Source organism: Fundulus heteroclitus, chromosome 17 (assembly GCF_011125445.2).
Source record: "Fundulus heteroclitus isolate FHET01 chromosome 17, MU-UCD_Fhet_4.1, whole genome shotgun sequence".
NCBI classification, from domain to species: domain Eukaryota; kingdom Metazoa; phylum Chordata; class Actinopteri; order Cyprinodontiformes; family Fundulidae; genus Fundulus; species Fundulus heteroclitus.
Window position 1 is genome coordinate 14,053,066 of NC_046377.1, and position 19,267 is coordinate 14,072,332.

Genomic DNA, 19,267 nt, shown 5'->3' on the forward strand with positions numbered 1-19,267 from the left:
AGATCATCTTATAAATGTTAATGTCAGGTAAAGATAAGTCAATGCAAAATGCAGGTTTTAAATAATGATTTCCCCCCCTAAACTTACTAATTAGTTTAGCTTCCCTTAGTGTAAAATGGTAATGAGTCTGTTAGATCACCGTGGAAGAATTTTGGTCCATATTTCTCTGAAGAATTGACAGATATGCATGCCCTGTTTAGGGTCACGTCATTGAATCTTAATCCAATTTTAGTCTCTGTGGTCAACAGGGGGTTTCTCCATTTGTGGATAATGCCTCCAATGTGGTTCGCTGGAGTCCTATATCCTTGGAAAAGACTTTGAAATAATTTCCACGTGTATAGATGAAAAATACTTTATCTGTTTTTTGTTCTTTAGATTGTGGCACAGCATGGGGTTTTCCAAGATATTTTAGACTCATCTGTGCTGCTAGACAGGTTTTTATTTAGCCTTGTTATTATTATTATTATTATTTATATTATTATTATTTTACAGTTCTGGCAGCTAAGATGCCTGGGTGTCGAAGTTGGTATGTCTGAAAACTGTTTTTTTTTTTTTCTTCTTTTTGTTAAGTCAGCAAAATCTTGTCTTAATCTAAACCATAGATGTGTGACCTAAAACACAAAGCATACCATGGGTATCATATGGGATGCTGGGATATTTATTTTTAGTCTAAAATAATTCCCAGTTTGTGGGATTTTAGCACCATCACCATCAGTTTCAGTCTTACTAGGGACGAGTAAACACTGTTAGAATTCTGGTAATCTTGTCAGTAGCGTGAGAGGACGTAGGTGAAGGAGACTTTTGTGCAGTCCACTGTTCACCAATGAGAATGTGCTAATTTTAACCTGACACAGTGCTTTCTTTGCATGTCTCAGCAAGTCCTGTCAGGAGGGCAACATGCACACACAATCCGAAATCTGTATTTTTATTGTCACTGTTTTGAATACAAAGGAACTCCATTCTGCCATTCACCATTTTTACTTTACCGTATCATTTTATTCTTGAAGCTTGAATGTGACATTGTGGTGTTGTTATGTTTGCCGCTTAATGAAAGACCCCAGCTCAGCGAACCGATTGTGGCAATAAGCAGTTTTTATCAACAAGAAAACAAGGAGATTTACAGGGAAGATGAGAAGAAGAACAGGACATGGAGTATGGAAGAGTAGCGGAAGAATCCCGCAATGAACAGTGACAAAGAGAGAGCTTGTATTCAGAGTAGAGTTACGCTGTATGGAGGTGAGCTAAGCAGAAGGGTTAGGAACAGCTCTGGATGAGAGCCAGGGAACAGGGAAACCAAGAAAAGAAATTAACACAGGGGGGCCTAAACTAGACGCAAAGTGAACTACACACCACAAAGGAAAATAGACTAACACTGATCAAGAGGAGACACTAATATACAGAGAGAAAAGAACATAGAAAATAAGTAAAAAAAACTAAATTTAAAGGAAATAACCTATATTGCAACACCTTTCTGACAATCATTAACAGAAGAATGAACTGAATATGGCAATAACTATAAAACATAAAACAACAACAAATGAAAACTGAAATCCAAACACCTAAGGATCACAATAGACTATCAATATATACTGACTTTACTTAATAAAGCTCCTTCTTTTGAATCCCTTTTTATCAGTCAGAAGACAAAAAGATAGAGAGAGTCCTCCTTTAAGACTATATAAAGATTTGTCATTCTGGTTGTTATACTTAAGAGTAATTTGGGTAGGCTACTGGAGCCTAATGAAAACAAGCTATTGAGACAGCTGGAGACTTATGAAGACTTTATGAACTTCCATATTTGCAGTGAACATCGAAATGGCTGTGTTAAGATTTCACTTATTATTGACGTACTAGTCCCTTTGAATTTTCTTCAACATTATTCCAGGAAACAACTAATCCCATATTTTTATTTTTATTTTACACAGTCAGATTCCTTTGTTGACTTTGTTATATTTGGTTTGTATCATGGAGTTTTTTTTTTCTCCAGCAAAATAAATCAGCTGAATGAACACCTTCCAAGAATGATGATTCACAGTTCCTATGCTCTGTGTGTGTAGCAGCGCTGTAAAATCAGCTGTTTTACTTTTTTTTCTGCTGGAGCAGCATGTGTCACACTCAAGCACTCAGCTCATTAACTTTCTTTTTTCCTTGTGATCCATACTAATGCCGGGCGCGTGTGTTTGTGCATGCACTGCAGAGTTCTCTGCAGCAGAACAAACAGTAAGGATCAGAGAGACAAGACAAGGTCTTAGAACAGTTTCGCACCGTATGTGTTATGAGTCTGAGATCAGCGATGTCATGTATTCTGAACATGCCGTTCTGACGTTCAAAGCGACGGCAGTGATGGAGGAAATGAGGGCTTTTATGAAAAATGTGAGTAGGTTTAAAATAAAACCCATGAAGCCCAACCAAAGAATTAATTGGCCCACTTTATAACAGTATCGACCACAACACATAACCAGGGAAGACTAAAAAACTTGAAAAAGTATTGATATCTCTAGAACCCATTATGTCTTATTATGACTGTAAATGCAGTTTAATAGCTCTCTATTCGACAACTAAAACAAAGTAGTGCATAATTGTGACGTAGGAGGAAACCATATGGTAGTTTTCTTCATTGGAAACAGGGAAGCTGGTCAATGTTCATAGGAAGATGGAAAGAGCTAAACCCTAAAAGAAAGCTGTCAGAGACTGGCGACGATTTGTTAGGAGGGCCAGCTTCAACCAGGACGGCCACTCTTAAACTACAGCAAGGCTACAATACCAAGGTTTAGATCAAAGCATACTGAGGTAGTAAAATGGCAAGAATCAAAAGGGATGTCCGCTTACGCTCTCTACCCAATCTTACTGAGCTTGAGCTGCTTTTGCAGAGAAAATAAATTAGTATAGCTGTGCAAAGCTGGTTCCCTAAAGAACTGACTGAGAGAGGGCACATGCATGAGATATTTTGTGTATCACATAAGTCAGAGAAGGGAGACAAGGAGACACAGCAAGGCTGCTCTAGTAAACTTTATTTAAATTGGAATTTCACAGTTTTGCTTTCAGATGTCCTCCAATATTATATGTTACAATTTACAGAAAATCCCCAAACTGTGGCGCTATTATTTCTGAATTTGCTGATTTTTCATCTCTGCTGTTCACAAGTATTCAGTATTTTAGATGATATTAACTTACATATTAACAAACTTGTAATGATTTGTGATGTGAGAACCCAAAAGTAAGCCGGACACTGAGCTGGAACTTAAAAAAAGGGTTTTAATAACAAAATCCAGGTGGCAAAAGGCAGACTCAAAAAACAGGACAGGCACGGACTGACAGACAGGATGGTTACAAAAATAATCAGAGGCTGGAGAGGGCTTACCGCTGACTGGCGCGAGGGATACACACAAGACGTTCCAGCAACAAACAAACAACTAAGGCAGGCTTAAATAGGAGAATGGAACAGGTGAGAAGGGCGGGACCAATTAACCAAAACAGGTGAAAGCAATAGAGGGAACATACAGACTAATAAAGAAAGTAAGACCAAGACTAAAGAACACATCAAACACAGCACAACACAGAAATAAATCCTAAAACAGAAAAGTTGACTAACTGAAAATAACCTAAACCACAACAGAACGTTACAGAGCCCCCCCCTCAAGGGCGGATTCCAGACGCCCTCCGAAGTCTAAAGAAAAATAAATAAATAAAATCAGACCGGGCGGGTGGAGGGGGCTACAGGTCGGAGGGCCAGAGTCCGAAAAAGAACACACAACCAATAAAAAAAAAAACAACCCACAAAGGGCGAACCTCAAAAAATAAAGAGTCCAAAAAGTCTACGTGACCGTCCCAGAGGACGGTCCCGGCGAGACAAGATCTCCGGTGGTCGTCCCGGAAGACCACCTAGACGTGACAGGGTCTCCGGCGGTCGTCCCGGCGGATGGCCCAGACGTGACAGGTTCTCCGGCGGTCGTCCCGGCGGACGGCCCAGACGTAACAGGTTCTCCGGCGGTCGTCCCGGCGGACGGCCCAGACGTGACAGATTCTCCGGCGGGCGGCCCCGGCGGACGGCCCAGACGTGACAGATTCTCCGGCGGGCGGCCCCGGCGAGACAGGTTCTCCGGCGGACGGCCCAAGCGTGACAGGTTCTCCGGCGGACGGCCCAAGCGTGACAGGTTCTCCGGCGGACGGCCCAAGCGTGACAGGTTCTCCGGCGGACGGCCCAAGCGTGACAGGTTCTCCGGCGGACGGCCCAAGCGTGACAGGTTCTCCGGCGGACGGCCCAAGCGTGACAGGTTCTCCGGCGGACGGCCCAAGCGTGACAGGTTCTCCGGCGGACGGCCCAAGCGTGACAGGTTCTCCGGCGGACGGCCCAGGCGAGTCAGGACCTCAGGAGGCCGCCGGCGGAGCAGGGCAACAGAAGGCCGTCGGCGGAGCAGGAACCTCATAGACCGTCGGCGGAGCAGGAACCTCGGACCCCGACTCCTGAAGGGAGAGAAGACAGAACCGGGTTCCGGACTACAGGCTAGGGGAGGCGTCGGACTACAGACTACGGAGGACGCCGAATTACGGGCTAAGGCAGGCGCCGGACTACGGGGTACGGGCGGCGCCAGACTACAGGGTACGGGCGGCGCCAGACTACAGGGTACGGGCGGCGCCAGACTACAGGCTAAGGAGGGCGCCAGACTACAGGCCGAGGAGGGCGCCGGACTACAGGCCGAGGAGGGCGCCGGACTACAAGCTAAAGGGGGCGCCGGACTAATGGCTACAGGTGGCGGCGGCTGGTTAGTGGTTACAGGCGGCGGCGCCTGGTTAGTGGCTATAGGCGGCGCCGCCTGGTTAGTGGCTACAGGCGGCGCCTGGTTACAGGCGATTAACGAAGGAGCCTGACTACAGGCGACGGAGGAAAGAGCCTGGTTACAGGCGACCGACGAAGGAGCCTGGTTACAGGTGACTACCGAAGGAGCCTGACCACAGGCGACTGAGGGGGATGCCTGGCTATAGGCGACTGAAAAAGGAGCCTGGCTACAGGCGACTAATGAAGGAGCCTGAGTACAGGCGACGGAGGAAAGAGCCTGGCTACAGGCGACCGACGAAGGAGCCTGGCTACAGGCGACTACCGAAGGAGCCTGACTACAGGCGACGGAGGAAAGAGCCTGGTTACAGGCGACCGACGAAGGAGCCTGGCTACAGGCGACTACCGAAGGAGCCTGACTACAGGCGACTGAAGGGGAAGCCTGGCTACAGGCGACTGAAGGGGAAGCCTGGCTACAGGCGACTGAAGGGGAAGCCTGGCTACAGGCGACTGAAGAACAAACCTGGCTACAGGCGACGGACGAAGGAGCCTGACTACAGACAACCGAAGGGGAAGCCTGGCTACAGGCGACAGAAGGGGATGCCTGGCTACAGGCGGCTGAAGGGGAAGCCTGGCTACAGGCGGCTGAAGGGGAAGCCTGGCTACAGGCGACTGAAGGGGAAGCCTGGCTACAGGCGATTAAGGAAGGAGCCTGGCTACAGGCGACTGAAGAAGGAGCCTGGCTACAGGCGACTGAAGGGGGAGCCTGGCTACAGGCGATTGAAGGGGGAGCCTGGCTGCAGGCGACTGAAGGGGGAGCCTGGCTGCAGGCTGCTAAAGGGGAAGCCTGGCTACAGGCGTCTGAAGGGGGAGCCTGGCTGCAGGCTGCTAAAGGGGAAGCCTGGCTACAGGCGTCTGAAGGGGGAGTCTGGCTACAGGCTGCTAAAGGGGAAGCCTGGCTACAGGCGTCTGAAGGGGGAGCCTGGCTGCAGGCTGCTAAAGGGGAAGCCTGGCTACAGGCGTCTGAAGGGGGAGCCTGGCTACAGGCTGCTAAAGGGGAAGCCTGGCTACAGGCTGCTAAAGAGGGAGCCTGGCTACAGGCTGCTAAAGAGGGAGCCTGGCTACAGGCTGCTAAAGAGGGAGCCTGGCTACAGGCTGCAAAGGTGGGAGCCTGGCTGCAGGCTACTAAAGGGGAAGCCTGGCTACAGGCGTCTGAAGGGTGAGCCTGGCTACAGGCTGCTAAAGGGGAAGCCTGGCTACAGGCGTCTGAAGGGGGAGCCTGGCTACAGGCTGCTAAAGGGGGAGCCTGGCTACAGGCTGCAAAGGTGGGAGCCGGGCTACAGGCTTCAGGAGGCCCCGGGCTACAGGCTTCAGGAGGCCCCGGGCTACAGGCTTCAGGAGGCCCCGGGCTACAGGCTTCAGGAGGCCCCGGGCTACAGGCTTCAGGAGGCCCCGGGCTACAGGCTTCAGGAGGCCCCGGGCTACAGGCTTCAGGAGGCCCCGGGCTACAGGCTTCAGGAGGCCCCGGGCTACAGGCTTCAGGAGGCCCCGGGCTACAGGCTTCAGGAGGCCCCGGGCTACAGGCTTCAGGAGGCCCCGGGCTACAGGCTTCAGGAGGCCCCGGGCTACAGGCTTCAGGAGGCCCCGGGCTACAGGCTTCAGGAGGCCCCGGGCTACAGGCTTCAGGAGGCCCCGGGCTACAGGCTTCAGCCAGTCCTTTGAAAAAGAATAATCGCCCAATCAGTCTCTGGAGGGGCTCCGGGAGTGACAGCCAGTATAAAAACTCAGACAGCTGACTGTCACATAGGGTGAGTGGAGAGGCTGGTGGTGGATGCTTATGTGGAGATCCAGAGACTCTAAGGTCTTGAGGGCATCTTGACTTCTTAGCCCTCTTCCGAGACCCTAGGGGTCGACCAACCCTTCGAGGAGTTAGGCGATGTACGCGTCCTCTTCTGCTTCGGCGGGGAACGCGATTGCCCCGACGCCCCTGGACCCAACCAATGTGGGGAAGTGACTGACCCTCCTGGGTCGACACAACATGGGCCGGCAGCGGACCCTCCTGGGTCTCCACGTCGCCGGACGGTGACTGATCCACCTGGATCGCTGCGTCGCAGGACGGCGACTGACCCTCCTGGGTCTTGAGCGGAGGCGGGTCCTGCCGGACGCCCTCTAGGGACCTGGGCAGAGGCAAACCCTTCAGAACCCCCTCAGAGGGGCTGGACAGAGGTGGGATCTCCTGGACCCCCTTGAAATGCTTGGACGGGGACGGACCTTCCAGGGCTCCGTCTTGACTCTGAGGAGCAGGTTCAGGTGCCGAGGCGTCGGCCGGGCCTCCGGGGACAGGTTCAGGGGCCGAGGCGTCTTCCGGACCCTCGGGGGCTGACTCAGGGGCCGAGGCGTCTTCCGGACCCTCGGGGACAGACTCAGGGGCCGAGGCGTCGGCCAGGCCCTCGGGGACAGATTCAGGGGCCGAGGCGTCTTCCGGACCCTCGGGGACAGACTCAGGGGCCGAGGCGTCTTCCGGACCCTCGGGGACAGACCTTGGTCGGCTGTAAAATGACCGGAGGGCTGACCTGTAATGTTCCTCCACCTCCTTTAATTTCTTCTCCAGCTCTTCAGAATATTGGGCAAATAAAGCCTCCCTAAGACGCTTAATCACCGGGGCAAAGGATCTTATTTTGTCTTCCAATAAACTGTGATCATCAACTGTGGCACCACTAGGAGGAGCTGTGGGAGCAACAGCTCCGGAAGGTGGAGGACGCCGGCCCGCCGAGCAGGAAGAAGCCGCAGCCCATCGTCTCCTCCTCCGACGACATGGCTGAGAGACTTGCTGCGGAACTGGCGCTTCCAGCAGAGCCGGCTCCGGAAAAAGATCCGGGCGCAAATCCCGCACCACCTCCGCGTCGACCTCCATAAAAAACTCTGGGTCTGGAACGAACGGAGCAGGGGAGGACTGACAGCGGACGTCCGGTGAGAGGACATCTGGACGCTGAAGGGTTAGTGGAGTGCTAGCCTGAATGAGCATAGCTCTTCCTGAACGAAAATAACGTGTCGGCTTTGGGTTCATTCTTTGGCTGGAACGTAATGTAATGATTTGTGATGTGAGAACCCAAAAGTAAGCCGGACACTGAGCTGGAACTTAAAAAAAGGGTTTTAATAACAAAATCCAGGTGGCAAAAGGCAGACTCAAAAAACAGGACAGGCACGGACTGACAGACAGGATGGTTACAAAAATAATCAGAGGCTGGAGAGGGCTTACCGCTGACTGGCGCGAGGGATACACACAAGACGTTCCAGCAACAAACAAACAACTAAGGCAGGCTTAAATAGGAGAATGGAACAGGTGAGAAGGGCGGGACCAATTAACCAAAACAGGTGAAAGCAATAGAGGGAACATACAGACTAATAAAGAAAGTAAGACCAAGACTAAAGAACACATCAAACACAGCACAACACAGAAATAAATCCTAAAACAGAAAAGTTGACTAACTGAAAATAACCTAAACCACAACAGAACGTTACAAAACTGTCAACTTTAGTCAACAGATTTGTCAATGCCTCATCTTAGATCTAGTTCTAACTCATGGTTTATCTATTGCTATCCCTTTCACCTCAAATATTAGCATTTTCTTCACTTTTATTGTCGTTGACTTTAAGGTCCAGGAAATGACTGAAAGAACTAATGGGAAACAGAATCTTACCTCTGAAGTGGCTGGAAATGTTATTCCTGTTTCAAAGACATTCCTGCTGACATTTTTACAGTTGTCATGTGACTCTGTTGTAGATGAATATCAGCAAATTGACGTCTGCCGCTTACTCTGTGGTCCCAAGAAGACTGAAAACAAGAAATACAAAACCTAAACCAACCTGGTAAAACGAAAGGACCAAACAAGAAAATGGAGAAAACTGATTTTTAAAAGGCTTCCTACGTTTCCATAATAATCTGACTATAATCAAAGAGTCAAGCAAACGAGGCATTTATAGCACTGAAAATTGACATCTGATTATATAAAAAAAATAATCCAAGACACGTTTTTTTCAAAGTTTTTGGTTGTTTATAATATCAAAACCAGCTCCCCGAATATTGACCTGTATGTCCACCGTTTGCAAAAAAAAAGTACAGCCCACTTCAGAGGTAGAATAGAATATATTAGATCTCAGCTATTTATTCTCTCATAGATTTTTTGTTAGGTTTGATCAACTTTTATATTATTTATTTTGTATTATTCAATTGCTTTTTATTGTTATTTGTGTTTACTATGCATGGGTTAACTGTGTAGTTAAGATCACAAAATGGGGTCCGCTCATGCCTTTGATTGGGGAGACCCAGGTTTCAATAAGTATAAAAAGTTCTCACTGAATAAAGTTCGATTGATTGATTGATTGATTAAATCCCAATTAAATAAAATACATTTTGTGATTGTAGTTTGATAAATTGTGAAAAAGTACAAGAAGTATTTATACTTTTGCAATGCTTTAAATATCAATGACAACCAGCCATCAGCTGATTTGCACTCTGCTATAAACAGTTTATAGAGCCTTTCCTTTTTTTGGTGCTTTTACCTCATTTCTCACTCTCAATGCTCTACAGCTGTGTGGTGGATGAAATGGACTTCTCAGGCATGGAGCTGGATGAAGCACTAAGGAAGTTTCAGGCCCACATCCGGGTCCAGGGAGAAGCTCAAAAGGTGGAACGTCTCATTGAGGCCTTCAGGTAAGAGACTCTGCAGTTTTATGGAGTTTTTTTTTATTTTTTACATATCAGTAAAATGTTGCCACCTAATTCCACCTAAATCCTATGATGTCCCTGTTTTTAAGGACCTTGCACCATTTTTGCATGAAAGTTTAAATATTAAATTGAGTCTTAGCTGCCAAAAGCTTGGATCACAGGGAAAAATCCTTCCCAACGGCACGGCAGCACAATTTGTATTGACCCAGAAAAACAATAAATAGTGCATTCTGTTATGTCATATTGATATTTCTTAGAACAGTCTCTGCCCATCACAACATTTTAATCTTACTCACAGGATGTTTTTGAGCGGTGCGTGACATTTGCCTCTAGGTGTTATCTAGTTTTGTAAAAGCCCCACGTGTTTTTTCTAACAAGGCTTTAATTTTTTTTTTACTGTAGTCATTCAAACTGGAGGTGATTGTGTGTCTGCAAGAAATAGAATTGATTAAAAAAGCTTTTTCGTTTACAGCTTTCTATAGCTTGTCAAAACTCTCCTTAAAATGAAAATATCCCAATCATTGCCATCAGTGACTGCGCTGCCATTAAAGTGTTTGTCTTCCTAAATGTTTATTTTGTTTTTACTTTTTCCCCACAGGGTAATTTACGGAGCCCCTCTGGTGACATGGGCATCATTTTTTTTTGAAGATGTTAAGTCGTGGCCACAACTTACTAATGCGTGGCCACAACTTACTAATGCGTGGCCACAACTTACTAAAGCGTGGCCACGAGATACATAAGTTGTGGCCACGACTTACTAACTCGTGGCCACGCATTAGTAAGTCGTGGCCACGCATTAGTAAGTCGTGGCCACAACTTATGTATCTTGTGGCCACGCTTTAGTAAGTCGTGGCCACAACTTATGTATCTCGTGGCCACGCTTTAGTAAGTTGTGGCCACGCATTAGTAAGTTGTGGCCACGAGTTAGATAAGTTGTGGCCACAAGTTATTTGTGAGGGAGCTCCTTTATGGTGGTGTAGCATACATTCAAGGAATATAGACATAGACTTGATTTAATTTTATTTCAACCTTGGAATGAACTATATTGACATACTTTGCTTATTACACAGAGTGGTAATAAGCAAACCTCTCATCTTACAGGCATTGACTGTGTAACACGCATTTCACTGACTTCACCTGCTCACGCCTAACAGAGCTCTAAACTCCACCTTCTGCGGAGCTGTTTAACACAGCTTGTGGCCATCAATAATTATTCCTGCTGCAGTTCATGTTAACAGAGCAGCAGGAAGAGCGATCAGTTATAAATAATTTTGGTCTTAACCAGTGGAGACAGTAAGCCGGTACCGTCCGCTACCGAACACACAAGAGGGAAGTAGGGCGGCTGCCAGATAAATCCTTCATTCAGAACCAGTCATGGCTGCACGCTGGATCAGAAAACAGTTCTGCTAACCAGATAAAGTCTAAAAAGCCTCTTATTCTGTGTCAGGGTGCTGCAGGCGTACATGGGCTGGGCGCATGCCTTTTTTCCCCTCTCCCTTCTCCGCAGGTGGAGGCTGACAAGCAGGGAGGCGCCTCTCGCAGGTGATCTGCGTTCAGTCATCAGCAGGGACGGTTCTTAAACAGGCTGCTGTCAGCACCTCATAGCCAAAGTGTCAGCCTTAAGTGGTAGGACTCAGTAGCCCAGCGTCTTTCTACGCCTTGGAAAGCACCTAATTTCTGTCTCCCTGTTTCCCAGGTGGAACCTGCCTCGGATCCCGCTCATGAGAACCCTTTTCCTCGGCTGAGCCGGCCAGCTCTCGGCCAGCTCAGCTGCTTAGGAAGAAAACCTCAGAAAGTCCCGATCATCCTCGCAAGTCTCGGCGTCTACAGAGCGCCGATCAGCTGACAGCCTCCCTGCCGCCGCCCCCGCTGCACGAGTGACCGGACCCTGCCCCGCCCCCTCGGACGCTGCCATCTGTCAGCTACCGCACCCTCTATGATCACCAGAATCCACCTAGAACCGACGATCCGCTTGGCAGCCTCCGCCCCTGGTCCAGGCACCAGCAGCTTTTCAGTCTTTGGTGCCCCTGCAGCAGCCGATCACTCCCCCGGTGAATCAATTATAATACTGCGATTACCACCTCCCGCTGTTACCAGACGTCCGGAGGACTCACAACAGGTCTTGAGCTTTATATTTAATAAAACTCTTAAAAACTCGGATCTCTGCCTCCTCAGTGTGTTCTGCATGTGGGTCAAAAGACTCGGTTCTATGACATTCTGTTTATAGGAATCCTTCTAATAAACAGGCATTGGTGAGCCCTCAGTTGTTTTTGTTGGTCACGCTAAGGATTACGCCAGAGACGGCTGAGCTGCTTTTCAAAATAAAAGCAGCATGATTGCAGTGATTTTTTTTACAGCTGACAACTTTAACTTACAGATAACAGATGATCTCCAGAAGTTATTCATCAAAGTCCATATACATGATTTGTGATTTAAAAATAGAGACATTTAAAAATCTCTACATTGACTCTATTTGACCTGTTTTGTTGTAAATGTTGCTACAGAATTGGACGTTTTGGGCGAATACTATAACATCAGCATGACAATAGAAAACCTCCTGATGTCGCCCAACAACTTTCATCCAAATGTGATGTGGAATTTCAAAATAAGAGCCAAGTGAAATCTATATATATATATATATATATATATATATATATATATATATATATATATATATATGGTTTGCTTATTACCACTAAGTAATAACTTGTGGCCACAACTTATCTAACTCGTGGCCACGACTTACTAATGCGTGGCCACGCATTAGTAAGTCGTGGCCACGCATTAGTAAGTCGTGGCCACAACTTATGTATCTTGTGGCCACGCTTTAGTAAGTCGTGGCCACAACTTATGTATCTCGTGGCCACGCTTTAGTAAGTTGTGGCCACGCATTAGTAAGTCGTGGCCACGACTTAACATCTTCAAAAAAAAAATTCTGCCCATGTCACCAGAGGGGCTCCGTAGCATACGCTTTACGTCTCAATCCATATGCCTTCAGCACTCGAATTAAGTGTCTCTTACTAATTAACACTGTGTGTTTAATAGCAAGAGATCGCAGGATGTCATTATAGTTCATTCCAAGGTTGAAATAAAATGAAATCAAGTCTATGTTCTCCATATTCCTTGAATGTAAGCTACACCACCATAAATGAGCTCCCTCACAAATAACGCATGGCCACGCCTTAGTAAGTCGTGGCCACGACTTACTAAGGCGTGGCCACGACTTACCCATGTCGTGGCCACGACTTACTATCTCGTGGCCACAACTTAGTAAGTCGTGGCCACAACTTACTATCTCGTGGCCACGACTTACCCATCTCGTGGCCACGACTTACTATCTCGTGGCCACAACTTACTATCTCGTGGCCACAACTTACTATCTCGTGGCCACAACTTACTATCTCGTGGCCACGACTTACTATCTCGTGGCCACAACTTAGTAAGTCGTGGCCACAACTTACTATCTCGTGGCCACGACTTACTATCTCGTGGCCACAACTTACTATCTCGTGGCCACGACTTACTATCTCGTGGCCACAACTTAGTAAGTCGTGGCCACAACTTACTATCTCGTGGCCACGACTTACTATCTCGTGGCCACGACTTACCCATCTCGTGGCCACGACTTACTATCTCGTGGCCACAACTTACTATCTCGTGGCCACAACTTACTATCTCGTGGCCACGACTTACTATCTCGTGGCCACAACTTAGTAAGGCGTGGCCACACCTTAACATCTTCAAAAAAAAAATTTTTCCATGTCACCAGAGGGGCTCCGTACTTTTGTGACCTTGCAGGTAAGAGTTTGATAGGAGCTTGGCCACTCCTTGGAATATCCACACTGCTAAACGTCAATGACTTTACTTATTATCTGCTCTTGAATTCATTTCGATTGGGGCATATATTGATATGTTTTGAGATCTTTTGACCTTCTTCGTGTTGTTTCAGTAATTTTTTTACTCTTTAGGCCAGGCGATAGCGGAGGGATGATTATGACAGGGGGCCAAGTTGAAGTGAAAAGTGTTTTTCCCTTTTTAAACAAAACGGTCTTTGTTTTATAATGAAGGCATGACAAAAAAGCAAAAAGAATGCTAAAATTGAGGGGTTGGGTTAAATATGCTAAACTCTTGATAGAACATTAGTGCAAAGAGAAAATAAATATCATTGTGGTAAATAATCTTGTGCATTATGAAAAACCCCTTAAGACTAATACAATTTGTTTGGTAACCTGACAAGTTGGAACGATGGGATAAAATGTGAATGATGCCCTTGGGCCAAGGTTAACGGAAGTACTTCAAGGTTTATTTAAATATTACCAGCATCAATTTGCAAGCAGAAAAACACAAATCTGGTTTTGATTGGGTCTTTTATAGTGTGAAACACTCTCTGAGGGAATCTGCTAGTAAAATAATTTGGACATTATAAATATTCAGCACACTTCCGTTCCCGTTTTAAGCCAGGCCCCTTGAAATTTCTGCTCACAACTTGCAACGAGTAACATTCTGCAGTGCAGTCGTGGCATGGCGCGTCAGTGCTCTTTGTTGTAACGCCTCTGTAATAACAGCCACCTGCCACCGTTGTCAAGGTGCCCATTGTGGAGATAAATTGTCGTAGTGGGGTGAGAGGTTGGCAGCGGGAATGCTTGGACATCAGGTGGGCCTGCATGCCATGAGGAGCAAGGAGAGGGGAGGGGTGAGACACAAACTGGGAGGGGGAGGCAAAAAGGGGAGAAAAAAAAAAAAAGAAAGCGGGAGGATGGTTTATAAATAACCAGCGTTGCATAACCGCCACTGCCTCCCTGTGCCCGCCTCCCCTGCTCCTGGGCTTTGAAATGCCTCCACACACATACACGTGCAGAGACACAGAAATCTCTAAAGTAAGTGAAGGGGATTTGAAGAATGAAGGGGGTTGGGGGTACAAGAAAGGCAGCCAGCAGCCTCAGTATCTGCTGCGTCAGTGGACTAATGAATGAGCTAATATAAACCTGCTCCTAATGCTGCGGATTTATTCTGTTCCTATTTTCATTTCCAGCTTTACAGTTCGGAGAGTCTAGGATCAGTGATTCTCTGTGTTGGAGCATCATTATCATAGATAAAGATCATGCAGCGTGGATAATTTTGCCCTCAAATCCTCCCCAGGAAAGCATAATGACTTATACATCTTAGACAGGAATGTAACATTAGATTGGAAGGCAGCAACACAAGCTAACAAACCAATAGTTCTGACAAATCTATGTAGTGAAAAGCATTACGTGGGTAACTTTTGTCTCGCATTTGTTGCTGTTGTTACTGAGACACTAAAGCACGACAGTCTCACTGCAGCAAAAATCATTGTTTATAGATAATTATTGGTTTCTCTTAAGAGTTTTTAGACTCTGAAATGCTTAAAGGAACATAGGTTCCCTAGGAATATCACACTAAAACCCCTTTGTCCACCAAGTTTTAGTCAGACATAATTTATGGCTAAATGAAAGCAGAAATTTAAACTTTGGCTCCATTCAAAAGATGTTCTACGGTTGGATTTGTGCTTAAATACACGTAAGAATTTTTTATTTTTTTTAATAGAAATCGAAACACTATGCTTTGTTATGCATGTCTGGATCAGTTGCTCACTTGAATCTGATGCTGTTGAAAGATTAAAATCCAAATATTTGGCTCTGTAGTCCAATTAAAGCGTCTGCCTTGAATACAAACATTGTCCATACGTTGCCGATGCTCTGTCCTGTAATTTATTACGATGAATTAAACTGCCTTATCGGGAAGTATGCACAAACTAGCAAACAGGAATGCCAGCAGAGGAATCCAAGGAGTCTACCAAGTGCATCTTTAAGTCTTGGTGCAATTTCTTTAGGTCTTGGTCATTTTAACACATGAATAAGCTGTGATCTAAACCAGGCTTTGTATAGCAAGTGTTGCCTCACTAAATACTAAGGTTTCCAAGTGCTTCCAGTCTGAAAATGAATTTTAAAGCAGTGTTGTTTGAAGTTAGGCTTTACCAGTCATCGTGCTGCACATAAAAGCAAGAAAAACAGCAGTTATTCATTTGAATTAGAATACAAACCCTTGCTGTGTTTTTTTATATATATATCTGCGTAAAACATAGTATCTGATGCAGTAATAAACTTTATCCATACTTCTGGTAGTTTGACTCTCATTAAAGTTTTTGCACCAGCTAATGTGTGTTGACTAATGCCTTTAACACCCATCCTTTTTTTTAAATGAGTACGAGTACAAAATGAGTCAAACGAGATGATAATTACTAAAGGCCACGATAAAATGACAGAATCAAATGTTGAGATGTAGGCTCCATCCGGAGGCATAGAAGGCCAACAACTCATCCATACAAAATGTAATTTTGTCTGTGGGTGGTATACCTCTTCCAGTCTTGGCGTTGGGGTCCCTTTTATTAGTTAATACCCAGGAGTGTTCTGCTCTTTTTTTTTTCATACAGAACAACTCTCCTCTTTTGGCTGCACTTTTTGGAAGATAGTCCTTACTAAAGGAATTCCTACGCATCATAGAAACCAGTATTAATCCAGCAACCAAGCCTGTAAAAGCTGTCAGTGAATTGTTTTCAGGAGGGTGAAATGTTTTGCAATACTTGATAAGAAAAAAAAAAATAGCGTACATTTTTAATACTGAGCGTTTTTGCGCTCAGTTTTCTGTGTAATCCGGGGCTGATGTTAGCATTGGATCCAGCGGGGATAAGAGTGTTCATGCAGAGAAACAGTGTTTTGAGCAAAGCTGCATCAACCTCACCTACTGTGAAATTCATTGCTGCTAAGGGGCAGCTGACAGCTTAAGATGAACCCACGGGCAAAATTAAAGCCATAACTCTCATTTCAGCATGACACTCTAATGCTCAGCCCGTGTAATGATTTTTTTCTGAGAGTGTAGTGTACTCAGAAAGAAGGCTTTAGTTTTATGTTCCGCTATCATTTCAATCTTCCCTTCTTTTCCTGCCCCTCCTGTTTATTTATTTATCTTTGTGCACTTTTCCACCACTATACTGTAAAATAACTGTGCTCATCTGAGTGTCTGAGTATTACCTACCAACCACTTCCTCTTCTTTTCTGCCAATGGCATTCTTTCCTCTTCCCACAGCCAGCGGTACTGTATGTGCAACCCTGACGTGGTGCAGCAGTTTCACAACCCGGACACCATCTTCATCCTGGCCTTTGCCATCATCCTCCTCAACACTGACATGTACAGCCCCAACATCAAGCCAGACCGCAAGATGCTGTTAGAGGACTTCATACGAAATCTGCGAGGTAAGGGGCCTGGCATTACACATAAGCTGCTTGTAAAGAAGCCCACCGGGGGAGTTAAATGACAGTGATTAGTTTACATAATCGGTTAAAGTGGGTGGGTGATGTGTACGTGTTTCAGCTGAGAGGGAAAAGTGTTTTTAGGATGGATTTGTCGTGCTGTGGGAAGCTTCTGAAGCAAATCGTGAAACATGTCTTTTTTTTTTTGTTCTTGCACTTAGATTTTGCCGTCTAGGCCTGTTTAGACAAGTTAAGTCCCAGAACGGGGAGCTGTAAAGGTCAAGATAGAGATATTTTTAGAAAGACTGATCACATAAGTGATTTACATTTTCATCCAGAAAAAAAAAAAAAGATGGACAAAACTCTCTGTTGTGAGGTTTGCTTGCCCAGATGCACCGGCTGCCAAAACCTGATTCAATTAAGTAAAAGCACAATCTTTCTTCAAAAAACGGGCAAACCAGTAAATGGGTTCTATGGAGCACTAACTCTGACATATTTACAAATAAATACAGAAATACATAAAAATGCAATAAATAGATACAAATAAATGCACAAAATGCAGCAAACAATTGTAGGCCGTAATTAAATTATACAAGTGGACATACATTTATCATCTCTTTTATTTAGCTTTTTTATTTTTCACCTTTGTAATAATTACCATATTCATCTATTTTCTATAAATAAATGTATTTATTTACATGTAAGTTTTAATTTTTTGTCAGTTATATTCTTCCTTTGTATTTATTATTCTAGTTATTTCTTCAAAGCCATTTATTTTTGCATAATCTTTTTATTTTTCTACATGCATTTCTGCCTCATTAGGCAAATGAGGAGAGGGTGGGTCTAGGAGCTATTGCTTGGTTAGCATCAGACCTCCATAGGTGGAATCTACAGGCGGCTGCCATCAATAGCTACCAGGCTGTGTGAGCTGAGACATCCTCCAACTTTATTTGAAAACAATGCTGTAATTCCTGACTTTATTATCTGTCATGTGGATGCTCTGACTGAACTTGTGTTTCAGTAAGTGGCACACTGATGTAGGGAATTGGAAGGTGTCATGCCAGACTTGTTCTCCTTGACAGAAACTATAGCCTTGGAACACGTCTTGGGCAGGGACAGCAGATCCAGTCGGCTCCATCTCTGGCTTGCCAACAAAGCTGGACCCCCAATAGGCAGCAGTTGTCCCCTTAAAACCCACCCGCTCCTCATTTGCATATTGAAGCAGAAATGCATACAAAGAAGTAAAAATGACAGGTAGATATAAATAGTTTTCAAGATATAAATATGGTAAAATATAAAAAAGAAGAAAAAAACAGACAACAATGAAAACATACACATTTAGAAATAATTAATTAATAAATAAAGTTAAACATTATAACAGAAAATAAAGAATAAGGTAATTATTACAAAGGTGAAAAAATAGAGAAGCTAATTAGAAGAGATATACATTTATGTCCCATTGCATTTAATGACTGCATACATTTATTTATTTGCTGCATTTTTGTGCATTTATTTGTATGCTTATTTATTTATTGCTCATTTATTCATTTCTTGCACATTTATTCATTTCTGTATTTACTTTTAAATATGACAGAGTTGCTCCTCCGTAGTATGCTAGTCACTCCCCCTTTGAAATATTCCACTGTTGTAGTTTTTTTAAAATAGCAAAACCATTTGAGGTACAAAAATAAGTTTTCTGTACTAAGACTTTTCCAACTAACCATGTGTCAATTTGTAGATGTCTTGAGAAAGTTATTTTGTGAAACCCAAGAAATCACCTAACCAGCAGGAGGCCTTCCAGTCACTGCAAAAGAAAAACTCCAGGGGTATTAAGAGAAAGTTGAGGACCGGAGTCCTTTTTTCAGATGAAAGAGCATTTTGTATTCCATCTGGAAATAAAGATGTCAGATTATGGGGAAAGAGCAAAATGCAAAAACTCCAAGTTGATTGAGTGCCTATGTGAAACCTTCAGAGTCAGTGATGATTTAGGAGCCCAAATTAGGGAAGTGTTGGCCCGCTGTGTTTTCAAAGTAAGTAAAGTCTCACATCCTTGAGGAGCAAGTTCAACTCAAATCTTATATGTCTAATGTTCTCATTTAATACATACTCTGACAAAAGCATCGCATTACTGTAGGTTAGTAAGTCAATCCTGTCCTTAGGCCTGATTTAACACATTTAATCTTAGAACATTTAATGCCCGGAGCAGAAAACAGTTTTGGACAGTTGTATTATTATTTATTAATGATATAGTGTCATATTTACCACATCAGAAATCTAAATATGCATTTCTGTTCAAAGAGACATTTTTGAAAGAAATCAAAACATGTTGCTGTTGATAGCCTGAGTAAATCAAGTAAAGTACTCTTTATTTGGTCTTTGTAATAAGTTTATTTCAATGCCTTAGTACATGTTAGTACCATGTTATCCAGTCCATTATAAACTGTGCTGTTAAGGTTTGGAGGCTTTTCTCTTCTTCGTTCTGAGTCAGAGACTATT

At 44.7% G+C, this 19,267-nt stretch overlaps 1 protein-coding gene across 3 annotated transcripts in view; it reads left to right on the forward strand.

The window, feature by feature from the left end:
* Nucleotides 1-19,267, forward strand: part of iqsec3a (IQ motif and Sec7 domain ArfGEF 3a) — a 137,242-nt gene that overhangs the window by 87,237 nt on the left and 30,738 nt on the right. For all 3 annotated transcript variants that reach the window (XM_036149021.1, XM_036149022.1, XM_036149020.1), the window contains 2 exons: nucleotides 9,366-9,488; nucleotides 16,608-16,774. In XM_036149021.1, the coding sequence (XP_036004914.1) occupies nucleotides 9,366-9,488; nucleotides 16,608-16,774 (290 nt within the window). The remainder of the gene's footprint in view (nucleotides 1-9,365; nucleotides 9,489-16,607; nucleotides 16,775-19,267) is intronic.